This window comes from Pseudophryne corroboree, chromosome 1 (genome assembly GCF_028390025.1).
Source record: "Pseudophryne corroboree isolate aPseCor3 chromosome 1, aPseCor3.hap2, whole genome shotgun sequence".
Classification (NCBI taxonomy): Eukaryota; Metazoa; Chordata; class Amphibia; order Anura; family Myobatrachidae; genus Pseudophryne; species Pseudophryne corroboree.
In genome coordinates, this window is record NC_086444.1 from 397,390,599 (window position 1) to 397,404,512 (window position 13,914).

Sequence of the window (13,914 nt, forward strand, 5' to 3'; positions counted from 1 at the left end):
CCCTGATAATTACTTGATTTAGACACAACTTTTGTATTGCATCGCATACAACCTTCCTGTCCGGAAGAGAAGCTGGTAAGGCCGATTTGAAAAATCGGTGAGGGGGAACGTCTTGAAACTCCAGTTTGTACCCATGGGACACTATTTCTAAAACCCATGGGTCCAGGGCCGAACGAGCCCAGAATTGAGTGAAGAGCTTGAGACGTGCCCCCACCGGTGCGGACTCCCGCAGAGGAGCCCCAGCATCATGCGGTGGATTTGGCAGAAGCCGGGGAGGACTTTTGCTCCTGGGTACCTGCCACGGCTGGAGATCTTTTACCTTTTCCTCTTCCCCTATTAGTAAGGAAGGAATAACCTCGGCCTTTTTTGTATTTATTTGACCGAAAGGACTGCATAAGGCAAAAATGACGACTTACCCGCGGTAGCTGTAGATACCAGATCAGTGAGACCCTCACAAAACAAGATACTACCTTTATATGGGAGAGACCCCATAGCTTTCTTAGAGTCAGCATCAGCATTCCATTGATGAATCCAAAATGCCCTCCTAGCTGAAATCGTCATGGCATTGGCTTTTGATCCCAAAATGCCAATATCTCTCGCCGCCTCCTTTAGGTAGGCCGCAGCGTCCCTGATATAACCCAGATTTAACAGGATGCTATCCCTATCTAGGGTATCTATATCAGATGACAAGTTCTCTGCCCACTTTTCGATAGCACTACTCACCCACGCAGATGCGATGTTTGGTCTGAGCAGTGTACCTGTGTTGACGTAAATGGATTTTAACGTATTTTCCTGTCTACGATCCGCAGGATCCTTAAGGGCTGCCGTGTCAGGAGATGGTAAAGCCACCATTTTAGACAACCGTGATAGAGCCTTGTCCACAATGGGGGATGACTCCCACTTTTCTCTATCCCCAGTGGGGAACGGATACGCCACCTGAATCCTTTTGGGAATCAGAAACTTTTTGTCAGGATTTTCCCACATTTTTAAAAAAAGAGTATTCAGTTCATGAGAGGGAGTAAACATTACCTCAGGTTTCTTTCCCTTAAACATACAGACCCTAGTATCAGGAACCGCAGGGTTTTCAGTGATATGTAACACGTCTTCTATTGCCACAATCATGTACTGAATGTTCTTTGCCAATTTTGGGTCTAATCTGGCATCACTATAGTCAACACTGGAGTCAGTGTCCGTGTCGGTATCTGTGTCTGACAACTGAGCAAACGAACGTTTATGTGACCCCGAGGGGGTCTGAACCTGTGATAACATATCCTCCACAGATTTCTTCCATGCCTGGTTCTGAGAATCAGATCTATCTAATCTCTTATTAATAAGAGTCACATTAGCATTCAAGGCATTAAACACGTTTACTCAATCAGGAGTCGGCGGTGCCGACAGGGTCACTCCCACAGCTGTTTCCGCCCCTAACACAGTCTCCTCCTGGGAAGAGCACTCCACCTCAGACATGCCGTCACACGCGTACCGACACTCACAGACACACTGGGCAAAAAGGGGACAGACCCACAGTAAAGCCTGTCAGAGAAACACAGAGGGAGTTTGCCAGCTCACAACCCAGCGCTCAATCCCGGTTCTGAAACATTAATATAAAGCTTCAGACCTGTAGCGCTTTTATAATATTTATATTTGCACCAAATTAACTGTGCCCCCCCCCTTCCCCGGTTTGCACCCTGTTACTTGTACAGCAGTGTTGAGGAAGGACCAGCGTCTCTGCAGCTCAGTGAAGAGAAAATGGCGCTGAGGAGAGCTGTGAGGGCTAAGCCCCGCCCCCTTAATGGCGCGCTTCAGCCCCGCTATTTTTTTATATAATCACACTGGCAGGGGGTTAGGATTTTGTGTCTAAGCACTTAATTTCCACTTTGCCAGCCTTAATGAGGAGTTTTATGCTGCCCAGGGCGCCATCCCCCGCACCCTGTAGTGCCGCTGTGTGTGGGAGCATGGCGCGCAGCGCGATCGCTGTGCGGTACCTCAGAAGCCGTCACTGAAGTCTTCTTTTCTTCTTCTACTCACCTGTCTTCTGACTTCTGGCTCTGCAAGGGGGGTGACGGCAGGCTCTGGGAGTGAACACCTAGGCGTACCTAGTGTTCCAAACCCTCAGGAGCTAATGGTGTCCTGTAGCCAAGAAGCAGAGCCTTTAAACTCCCTAGAAGTAGGTCTGACTTCTCTCCCCTAAGTCCCACGATGCAGGGAGACTGTTGCCAGCAGTCCTCCCTGAAAATAAAAAACCTAACGTAAAGTCTTTTCAGAGAAACTCAGGAGAGCTCCTCCAAGTGCATCCAGTCTCTCCTGGGCACAATTCTAAAACTGGAGTCTGGAGGAGGGACATAGAGGGAGGAGCCAGTTCACACCCCTTCAAAGTCTTAAAGTGCCCATGTCTCCTGCGGATCCCGTCTATACCCCATGGTTCTTGAAGTGACCCCAGCATCCTCTAGGACATATGAGAAATATCTTTAAGAAGAAAATATAAGTAAATAAATAAAAAAGGCACATTTGTGATTTCTATGCAATATTATACTTTTTATATAAACTGCAGCATAAAGCAAGGCCCTAATCGCATTTGATACATTCATTTAAGCTTGTGAAGCTCGAGAAACTATGGGGGTAATTCAGACCTGATCGTAGATATGCTAAATTTAGCACATCTACAGTATAATCGGATTGTCTGAGATGCGGGGGGACTCCCAGCACAGGGCTAGTCAGGCCTTACCTCCGCTGCGCATGCACACTGCGCCAAGGGCTTCAGGCTGCGATCGCTGCCGTTGCACCGATCAGGTCTGAATTAGGCCCTATGCACACAATCAATAGAAGCATGTCTTCCATCATGTCATGTACACCTAGGACAAGGTTATATCTGTGTCACAGGAGAAGATTATAAAAGAATAAAGTTATTTAGACGGTTAAGCTTGTGAGCTTTAATAGATAAACACTTTTAAAATAAGTTACATATATTCTCTTTTTAGATCTTCTCTCTTTCATGAGTACTGCATTTATTATAGCATAACCAAGAGGGTTTTTTTTTTAAATATCTAAATATGGATATGATTATTCATAACAATAAGAGTATCAGTGAAGTCCATCTGTGCATGTGAACCAGTGGTTAATGGGCCTAATTCAGACCCGATCTCTGCAACGGCAGCGATCGCAGCCTTAAGCCCTTTTGGTTGTGAGCACCAGCAGTGGCCACATTGCGCGTGCACACACAGTGAGATGCGAAAGCAGTGGATGTGATCTTTTTGGACTTCGCTAAGGCCTTTGACAAAGTTCCACATAAGAGATTAATTCTCAAATTAAGGGAGCTTGGTGTAGGAGACACTATTTGTACTTGGGTGAATAATTGGCTGTTCAATAGTGAACAGCGAGTGGGGATTAATGGGATGTTTGCTGAATGGGCTTCAGTGCTCAGTGGAATACCGCAGGGTTCAGTACTCAGACCATTGTTGTTTAACATATTCATTAATGACCTAGAAGAGGGACTGGAAAGCACAGTGTCAATTTTTGCAGATGATACTAAGATATGTAGAGTAATTAATTCAGACAAGGATGTTGAGTCTCTACAGAATGACTTTTCTAGACTTGAGGTCTGGGCAGATAAATGTAGAATGAGGTTCAATACAGACAAATGTAAAGTTATGCACTTTGGAACTAGGAACAATCAGGCAGCCTATATACTAAATGAGGTAAATGTAGGGATAACAGTAGTTGAAAAAGATTTGGGAGTGCTCATCGACAATAACTTAGTAGCAGTACGCAATGTCAAAATGCAGCAACAAAAGCAAGTAACAAAATGCAGTAACAAAAGCATGTATAAAACGGGGAATGGAGACAAGGGATGAGGGATACAGTGTAATCCTGCCACTGTATAAATCATTGGTGCAGCCACATCTGGAATATTGTGTACAGTTCTGGGCACATCACTATAAATAAGATATCCTGGAACTCGAAAAGGTTCAGAGGCGAGCCACTAAACTGGTTAAGGGGTTAGAGGCACTGGATTATGAGGAAAGACTTAAAAGGTTGGATTTGTTTACAGTGGAAGAGGCGACTGAGAGGAGACATTATTCATATTTTTAAATACATTAGGGGACAATACAAGGATTTATCAAACGATTTGTTTATCAAAAAACACTACATAGGACACGAGGACATCCCCTGAGGTTAGAAGAAGAAAAATTCCATACACAATGGAGAAAAGGGTTCTTCACAGTAAGAACAGTAAGGATTTGGAATTCTCTGCTAGAGAATGCATACTTGCCTACCTGACCCTCTCCATGAGGGAGAAAATTCTCTGTTCCTGGACTTTCCTGGTAATGTATGATTGCCATCACCTGTGGTGAAACACCTTTCTTATCAATTAACTAGCTCACCACAGGTGATGGCAATCATACATTACCAGGAAAGTCCAGGAACAGAACATTTTCTCCCTCATGGAGAGGGTCAGGTAGGCAAGTATGAGAGAATGCAGTAATGGTGGACTCAATCAGTAAGTTTAAAAATGGATTAGATAAATTCCTAGCCATAACAAATATCTAAGGATACAGCATTTAATTAATATAAAAAATAAAATAATAATAATTAAAATACAGGTTGAACTCGATGGACATTTGTCTTTTTTCAACCTCAACACCTATGTAACTATTTCACTGCTGCGATCGTCTCTGCCTGATTGACAGGCAGAGGCGGTCGCAGGGCGGAAGGGGGCATGCCAACGGCGTTAGAATGCCATGGGGGGGAAGGGCGCGGTTCGGACAATACAGGCATGTCCAGACCGTTGCTGGGGCGGGTCGCGGTGGCTGCGTGACATCACACACAGCCGCTGCGACCCAGAACACGGTGGGTAGCCGCCTGTCAGCGCAGCTAGGCTGCGCAGGCAGAGAGCTACTTGGCGGGTGTGACTACTCGGCATGCCGACTAACAGGGACTATTCCCACTTGTGGGTGTCCACGACACCCATAGAGTGGGAATAGTGGGAATAGAACATGTGGCAAGTGCAGCTCACCATGAACCCTCAAGGGGCTTCGTTGTGCTCGGCCCCCCCACCACCACCACCACCGGTCACCCATACCCATCCAGGTGTCTCAGCAACATCCCCCAGGCAGGTGTCAGCATCAGTACTAGTCTTAAAACTATAGGGTACTGTTCTTTTTGTAATTATGTGATAATTGTCTGGAAATAAGCACTATACAAGTGAATGTCTGCCATGCATCCTGTCACATAAATGCTGCCTGTACATTCAAGCTTCTCCAAACAATAATTAAAGTAATAAAGAACAGCATATAGACAAATAAACTATCAATTTGACATAAAGGTCATCACACCTATGAATCTGATGAGCAATAGTAAACTGAAACAGTTAACAGGAACAGGAAGCTGATGAATGTGTAAATTACCATGTTTTTATTTCTGGAGATATTGTCTAGCTCCATGTGTAGACTTTCCAGCTCTAAGCTCAGTGATTTCTGGGACTGCAGGGACTCTGCGTACCTGGCTTCACTCTCTTCAAGCTGAAACAGATACAGATAGTGTCAGAAGCCGCAGCAGAAAACGTGAATACATTTCATTGTCAGTGGTAATTCTGTACATCAGAAAAAAGAAAAGAAAAGAAGTCAGGATAAAAGTGAACAACGCATTGTCTCTCAGAATTCTTAAAACAAATGTTTTTCTATTTTACATATTTTGTGGTTTTCATGCTTTTTGAAGTGTTATAAAAGCAGGTTACTGTAGCTATCGTAACTGCTCTGTTCTTCCAGTGTTACAGAAGGGTCGCTGACTCGCTGTATGCAGTTTTGTTTCTCACTACATAAATGCTTCAGATGGGCTTGGTGTGAACGGCTGCCTAGGGAATAAAGTGCTCTACAATTCAAGTGTACGAAAGCACTTCATATAGCTACAAAACTAAATAATGTTTGCTGTGAATAATCCGTAGTAAAGGTAACCATCAGAAAAGCATACACCATGGCTACAGATGAGACATACAAATAATGCAAATGAATGTACAGAATGAGGTTTTCATTAGAAAAGTTTCCAAGAATGTGTCAAATCAAGCTCCTTCCAAAATTAATGCACACATGCTGTAATGTCATGGGCTATCTACGTTGGGATTGTGGAGGAAAGGGGTGCAAAGCTGTTCTATTGCTTGGGTGGTGTTGTGGTTCAATATATATATATATATATATATATATATAAATTGTTCCTTTTGCGCTGATCTTAGTAGTGTAGTGGACCCCAATCAAATTTGTATGACGGAGTGGTTGTCATTAATTGATATACTATTAGTGAGCAACTTCCCCCAAATTAGGCCTCTTGCCAAAAGGGCCTATAGAGATTAACGCAAATAGTTGTTTTTTGGGGTGCACTCTGCTGTTCAACGGATCTTACCTAATGGATGTGAACTATAGATGTTCTATATACCTCATATACTACTGACACCCAAAATCTATTAATACAATTTTATTGTTAAAATGCAAATAAAAACTTCAAGAATACATTATCTTATACATAAAACATCTTTCAACTGTTCATTGATTTGTCTGCCCATACAGTTTTCTTGTCAATACATTGATTAAATATTAATAAAAATAATAATAAAAGTTGTTGTTGTTGTTGTTTCATCAAACGCATTTCGTCTCTAGTGACTTCCTCAGGGGTGTTAGTTGTCCTATTATTGGACTCCCATTTTATGAAAGTGGGAAAAATACTCACTCCAATATAGATCTTCGTATATGAGAGAAAACAATTTAACTGATAAAACAATTTCTGAAGTATTTCATTAATGGGTAACAATTGACTTGAATTCCTATGATTCTTTGGAATTAGACTGCCCTCAATAGTCTTCAATTGAATTTTTTTTTAAAGAATTTGCAGTATTTTTAACCAATTATCCAGATTGTAGTGCGACCAGCAGCAGTCAATCACCTCTGTATAGTCTGGAGTCCAAAAGCAGACGGGACGATGTCTGCCGTAATGTGTAAAAAGGGGACGCTGTCTGCCGTAATGTGTAGAAAGGGGACTCAATCTACTGTAATGTGTAAAAAGGGCACACTGTCTGCCGTAATGTGTAAAAAAGGGGACGCTGTCTGCTGTAATGTGTAAAAAGGGGACTCTGCCATAATGTATAGAAAGGGGACAGTGTCTGCCGTAATGTGTAGAAAGGGGACTCAGTCTACTGTAATGTGTAAAAAGGGGACACTATCTGCTGTAATGTGTAAAAAAGGGGATGCTGTCTGCCGTAAAAGTGTAAAAAGGGGGACTGTCTGCCGTAATGTGTAGAAAAGGGGATGCTGTCTGCCGTAATGTGTAAAAAGGGGACGCTGTCTGCCGTAATGTGTAAAAAGGGGACGCTGTCTGCTGTAATGTGTAAAAAAGGGGGACGCGGTTTGCCATAATGTGTAAAAAGGGGACGCTGTCTGCTGTAATGTGTAAAAAAGGGTGACTGTTTGCCATAATGTGTAAAAAAGGGACACTGTCTGCTGCAATGTGCAAAAAAAGGGGACACTGTCTGCCGTAAAAGTGTAAAAAGGGGGACTGTCTGCCGTAATCTGTAAAAGGGGACGCTGTTTGCCGTAATGTGTAAAAAGGGGATGCTGTCTGCCGTAATGTGTAAAAAGGGGACGCTGTCTGCCGTAAAAGTGTAAAAATGGGACGCTGTCCACCGTAATATGTAAAAGGGGGTCGCTGTCTCCCGTAATGTGTAAAAAGGGTACGCTGTCTGCCGTAATGTGTAAAAAGGGGACGCTGTGTGCCGTAATGTGTAAAAAGGGGGACTGTCTGCCGTAATGTGTAAAAAAAGGGGGACTATCTGCCGTAATGTGTAAAAAGGGGGACTGTCTGCCGTAATGTGTAAAAAAGGGGACTCTGCCGTAATGTTTAAAAAGGGGATGCTGTCTGCCGTAATGTGTAAAAAGGGCTCTACCTGGTGTAGTGGTGCTACTGTGCGGCGTAATTTGAATAATGGAGACTACTATGCACCGTAATATGAATTGGTATTATTTTACGGTCACACCCCTTCCCCATGAAGCCACGCCCCTATATTTTTTGCACGCACCTACGGCGCGCACTGCCCCTGTTGTACATAGAGTGGGTGCACCAATGCCGTTTCTTGCACACAGCGCTAAAATGCCTAGTTACGGCACTGTTGCTAGGTATCCATTTCCCTGGCCCTGAGCAGGTCCTCCTCACCAGATCCTCTCCAGCACAGTGCCCCCATTGCATCCAAATAATCACCCCCCTCTCCACATCCTGAATCTAGGACACATCCACATCCTAAACCTGAACGGATCCCATATATATATGTATATAAAATATATATATATATATATATATCAAGCAGTCAGTGGCACTCACGGTTACCAGACAGGGAATGAACGAGACTCAGTCACGGTGCGGACAATTTAAAAATAGATAAAAGCTTATCTGTTGTTTCTTAGTGAAGAGCGGAGTGCCGGTAGGTTCCAACGCGTTTCGTCCCTTATTTCATATTGAGACTTCCTCAGGAGTACGAGTCCACCTATATGTTTTGTACTTTTTTGTATAATTATGTATTAAAAAATCTTTTTTAATGATACTACACTATCAGAGGCTTTCCTTCTCATTTGGGAGCTTTGATCTTTTTAGGCACTCCAAAGTGATGATGTAATGACAAGAACACCATCCAATGCAGTGCAGTGTTTAATGTGAGTACTTCATATGAGTATCATTTGAATCTTTCTGAACCACAAAGAGATTTGGTGCTGCACCCTCAGTAAATGGTAACTAAGCACACTACCTAAAGTGGGTCAGTACACTCTCAACAAGATATATTTGTACCTACTGTATCTATTTATCTATAATATTCCGAGCACTCAAGAACTTTTATTGCACATATTCACTTTATTGCAATTATTGCACGAACCAGCACTATGCCACTTTAAAGAGCAGATTACTGATACATTGTCTTGCATATACGTACAAACTCCACACCAATATCCGGACGGATTAAAGAGGAGAAGAAGTACGAACAAGGGAAACCCTGATGCAAAGACATTCTGTATGAGGCACCTGTTCTACTTACATCTGGTATGCATATTTTAATGTTAACTGAGGATTTTTAATGAATTATCCACAAATACTGAAGGCGCGACTGATTTACCACTAGAACATATATGTATATATATATATATATATATACACACACACACACACACACACACACACACACACACCTGTGTGGCCAGCAATCCCTTTTAAAAATTATATATATATATTAGAGATGAGCGGGTTCGGTTTCTCTGAATCCGAACCCGCACGAACTTCATGTTTTTTTCACGGGTCCGAGCAGACTCGGATCCTCCCGCCTTGCTCGGTTAACCCGAGCGCGCCCGAACGTCATCATGACGCTGTCGGATTCTCGCGAGACTCGGATTCTATATAAGGAGCCGCGCGTCGCCGCCATTTTCACACGTGCATTGAGATTGATAGGGAGAGGACGTGGCTGGCGTCCTCTCCATTTAGATTAGGGTTGAGAGAGAGAGAGAGAGATTGACCTGAGGCTGTGATACTGTAGAAGAGAGTGCAGAGTTTAGTGACTGACGACCACAGTGACCACCAGACAGTGCAGTTGTTTGTTTTATTTAATATATCCGTTCTCTGCCTGAAAAAAACGATACACACAGTGACTCAGTCACATACCATATCTGTGTGCACTGCTCAGCCCAGTGTGCTGCATCAATGTATATATATATCTGACTGTGCTCAGCTCACACAGCTTATAATTGTGGGGGAGACTGGGGAGCACTGCAGTGCCAGTTATAGGTTATAGCAGGAGCCAGGAGTACATAATATTATATTAAAATTAAACAGTGCACACTTTTGCTGCAGGAGTGCCACTGCCAGTGTGACTAGTGACCAGTGACCTGACCACCAGTATATATAATATTAGTAGTATACTATCTCTTTATCAACCAGTCTATATTAGCAGCAGACACAGTACAGTGCGGTAGTTCACGGCTGTGGCTACCTCTGTGTCGGCACTCGGCAGCCCGTCCATAATTGTATATACCACCTAACCGTGGTTTTTTTTTCTTTCTTTATAGTCATACTAGTTACGAGTATACTATCTCTTTATCAACCAGTCTATATTAGCAGCAGACACAGTACAGTGCGGTAGTTCACGGCTGTGGCTACCTCTGTGTCGGCACTCGGCAGCCCGTCCATAATTGTATATACCACCTAACCGTGGTTTTTTTTTCTTTCTTTATACATACATACTAGTTACGAGTATACTATCTCTTTATCAACCAGTCTATATTAGCAGCAGACACAGTACAGTGCGGTAGTTCACGGCTGTGGCTACCTCTGTGTCGGCACTCGGCAGCCCGTCCATAATTGTATATACCACCTAACCGTGGGTTTTTTTTCTTTCTTTATACATACATACTAGTTACGAGTATACTATCTCTTTATCAAACAGTCTATATATTAGCAGCAGACACAGTACAGTGCGGTAGTTCACGGCTGTGGCTACCTCTGTGTCGGCACTCGGCAGCCCGTCCATAATTGTATATACCACCTAACCGTGGTTTTTTTTTCTTTCTTTATACATACATACTAGTTACGAGTATACTATCTCTTTATCAACCAGTCTATATATTAGCAGCAGACACAGTACAGTGCGGTAGTTCACGGCTGTGGCTACCTCTGTGTCGGCACTCGGCAGCCCGTCCATAATTGTATATACCACCTAACCGTGGTTTTTTTTTCTTTCTTTATACATACATACTAGTTACGAGTATACTATCTCTTTATCAACCAGTCTATATTAGCAGCAGACACAGTACAGTGCGGTAGTTCACGGCTGTGGCTACCTCTGTGTCGGCACTCGGCAGCCCGTCCATAATTGTATATACCACCTAACCGTGGTTTTTTTTTCTTTCTTTATACATACATACTAGTTACGAGTATACTATCTCTTTATCAACCAGTCTATATATTAGCAGCAGACACAGTACAGTGCGGTAGTTCACGGCTGTGGCTACCTCTGTGTCGGCACTCGGCAGCCCGTCCATAATTGTATATACCACCTAACCGTGGTTTTTTTTTCTTTCTTTATAGTCATACTAGTTACGAGTATACTATCTCTTTATCAACCAGTCTATATTAGCAGCAGACACAGTACAGTGCGGTAGTTCACGGCTGTGGCTACCTCTGTGTCGGCACTCGGCAGCCCGTCCATAATTGTATATACCACCTAACCGTGGTTTTTTTTTCTTTCTTTATACATACATACTAGTTACGAGTATACTATCTCTTTATCAACCAGTCTATATATTAGCAGCAGACACAGTACAGTGCGGTAGTTCACGGCTGTGGCTACCTCTGTGTCGGCACTCGGTAGCCCGTCCATAATTGTATATACCACCTAACCGTGGTTTTTTTTTCTTTCTTTATACATACATACTAGTTACGAGTATACTATCTCTTTATCAACCAGTCTATATATTAGCAGCAGACACAGTACAGTGCGGTAGTTCATGGCTGTGGCTACCTCTGTGTCGGCACTCGGCAGCCCGTCCATAATTGTATATACCACCTAACCGTGGTTTTTTTTTTCTTTCTTTATACATACATACTAGTTACGAGTATACTATCTCTTTATCAACCAGTCTATATTAGCAGCAGACACAGTACAGTGCGGTAGTTCACGGCTGTGGCTACCTCTGTGTCGGCACTCGGCAGCCCGTCCATAATTGTATATACCACCTAACCGTGGTTTTTTTTTCTTTCTTTATACATACATACTAGTTACGAGTATACTATCTCTTTATCAACCAGTCTATATATTAGCAGCAGACACAGTACAGTGCGGTAGTTCACGGCTGTGGCTACCTCTGTGTCGGCACTCGGCAGCCCGTCCATAATTGTATACTAGTATCCAATCCATCCATCTCCATTGTTTACCTGAGGTGCCTTTTAGTTGTGCCTATTAAAATATGGAGAACAAAAATGTTGAGGTTCCAAAATTAGGGAAAGATCAAGATCCACTTCCACCTCGTGCTGAAGCTGCTGCCACTAGTCATGGCCGAGACGATGAAATGCCAGCAACGTCGTCTGCCAAGGCCGATGCCCAATGTCATAGTACAGAGCATGTCAAATCCAAAACACCAAATATCAGTAAAAAAAGGACTCCAAAACCTAAAATAAAATTGTCGGAGGAGAAGCGTAAACTTGCCAATATGCCATTTACCACACGGAGTGGCAAGGAACGGCTGAGGCCCTGGCCTATGTTCATGGCTAGTGGTTCAGCTTCACATGAGGATGGAAGCACTCAGCCTCTCGCTAGAAAAATGAAAAGACTAAAGCTGGCAAAAGCAGTAGCACCGCAAAGAACTGTGCGTTCTTCGAAATCCCAAATCCACAAGGAGAGTCCGACTCCAATTGTGTCGGTTGCGATGCCTGACCTTCCCAACACTGGACGTGAAGAGCATGCGCCTTCCACCATTTGCACGCCCCCCTGCAAGTGATGGAAGGAGCACCCGCAGTCCAGTTCCTGATAGTCAGATTGAAGATGTCAGTGTTGAAGTACACCAGGATGAGGAGGATATGGGTGTTGCTGGCGCTGGGGAGGAAATTGACCAGGAGGATTCTGATGGTGAGGTGGTTTGTTTAAGTCAGGCACCCGGGGAGACACCTGTTGTCCGTGGTAGGAATATGGCCGTTGACATGCCTGGTGAAAATACCAAAAAAATCAGCTCTTCGGTGTGGAAGTATTTCACCAGAAATGCGGACAACAGGTGTCAAGCCGTGTGTTCCCTTTGTCAAGCTGTAATAAGTAGGGGTAAGGACGTTAACCACCTCGGAACATCCTCCCTTATACGTCACCTGCAGCGCATTCATAATAAGTCAGTGACAAGTTCAAAAACTTGGGCCGACAGCGGAAGCAGTCCACTGACCAGTAAATCCCTTCCTCTTGTAACCAAGCTCACGCAAACCACCCCACCAACTCCCTCAGTGTCAATTTCCTCCTTCCCCAGGAATGCCAATAGTCCTGCAGGCCATGTCACTGGCAATTCTGACGAGTCCTCTCCTGCCTGGGATTCCTCCGATGCATCCTTGCGTGTAACGCCTACTGCTGCTGGCGCTGCTGTTGTTGCTGCTGGGAGTCGATGGTCATCCCAGAGGGGAAGTCGTAAGACCACTTTTACTACTTCCACCAAGCAATTGACTGTCCAACAGTCCTTTGCGAGGAAGATGAAATATCACAGCAGTCATCCTACTGCAAAGCGGATAACTGAGGCCTTGACATCCTGGGTGGTGAGAAACGTGGTTCCGGTATCCATCATTACTGCAGAGCCAACTAGAGACTTGTTGGAGGTACTGTGTCCCCGGTACCAAATACCATCTAGGTTCCATTTCTCTAGGCAGGCGATACCGAAAATGTACACAGACCTCAGAAAAAGAGTCACCAGTGTCCTAAAAAATGCAGCTGTACCCAATGTCCACTTAACCACGGACATGTGGACAAGTGGAGCAGGGCAGGGTCAGGACTATATGACTGTGACAGCCCACTGGGTAGATGTATGGACTCCCGCCGCAAGAACAGCAGCGGCGGCACCAGTAGCAGCATCTCGCAAACGCCAACTCTTTCCTAGGCAGGCTACGCTTTGTATCACCGGTTTCCAGAATACGCACACAGCTGAAAACCTCTTACGGCAACTGAGGAAGATCATCGCGGAATGGCTTACCCCAATTGGACTCTCCTGTGGATTTGTGGCATCGGACAACGCCAGCAATATTGTGTGTGCATTAAATCTGGGCCAATTCCAGCACGTCCCATGTTTTGCACATACCTTGAATTTGGTGGTGCAGAATTTTTTAAAAAACGACAGGGGCGTGCAAGAGATGCTGTCGGTGGCCAGAAGAATT

General features: G+C 44.0%; 1 protein-coding gene across 6 annotated transcripts in view; it reads right to left on the bottom strand.

The window, feature by feature from the left end:
• The window catches only part of MYO18B (myosin XVIIIB), a 1,127,577-nt gene that overhangs the window by 224,646 nt on the left and 889,017 nt on the right, over positions 1-13,914 (bottom strand). For all 6 annotated transcript variants that reach the window (XM_063913212.1, XM_063913213.1, XM_063913208.1 and 3 more), the window contains exon 36: positions 5,406-5,519. In XM_063913212.1, coding sequence (XP_063769282.1) covers positions 5,406-5,519 — 114 coding nt within the window. The remainder of the gene's footprint in view (positions 1-5,405; positions 5,520-13,914) is intronic.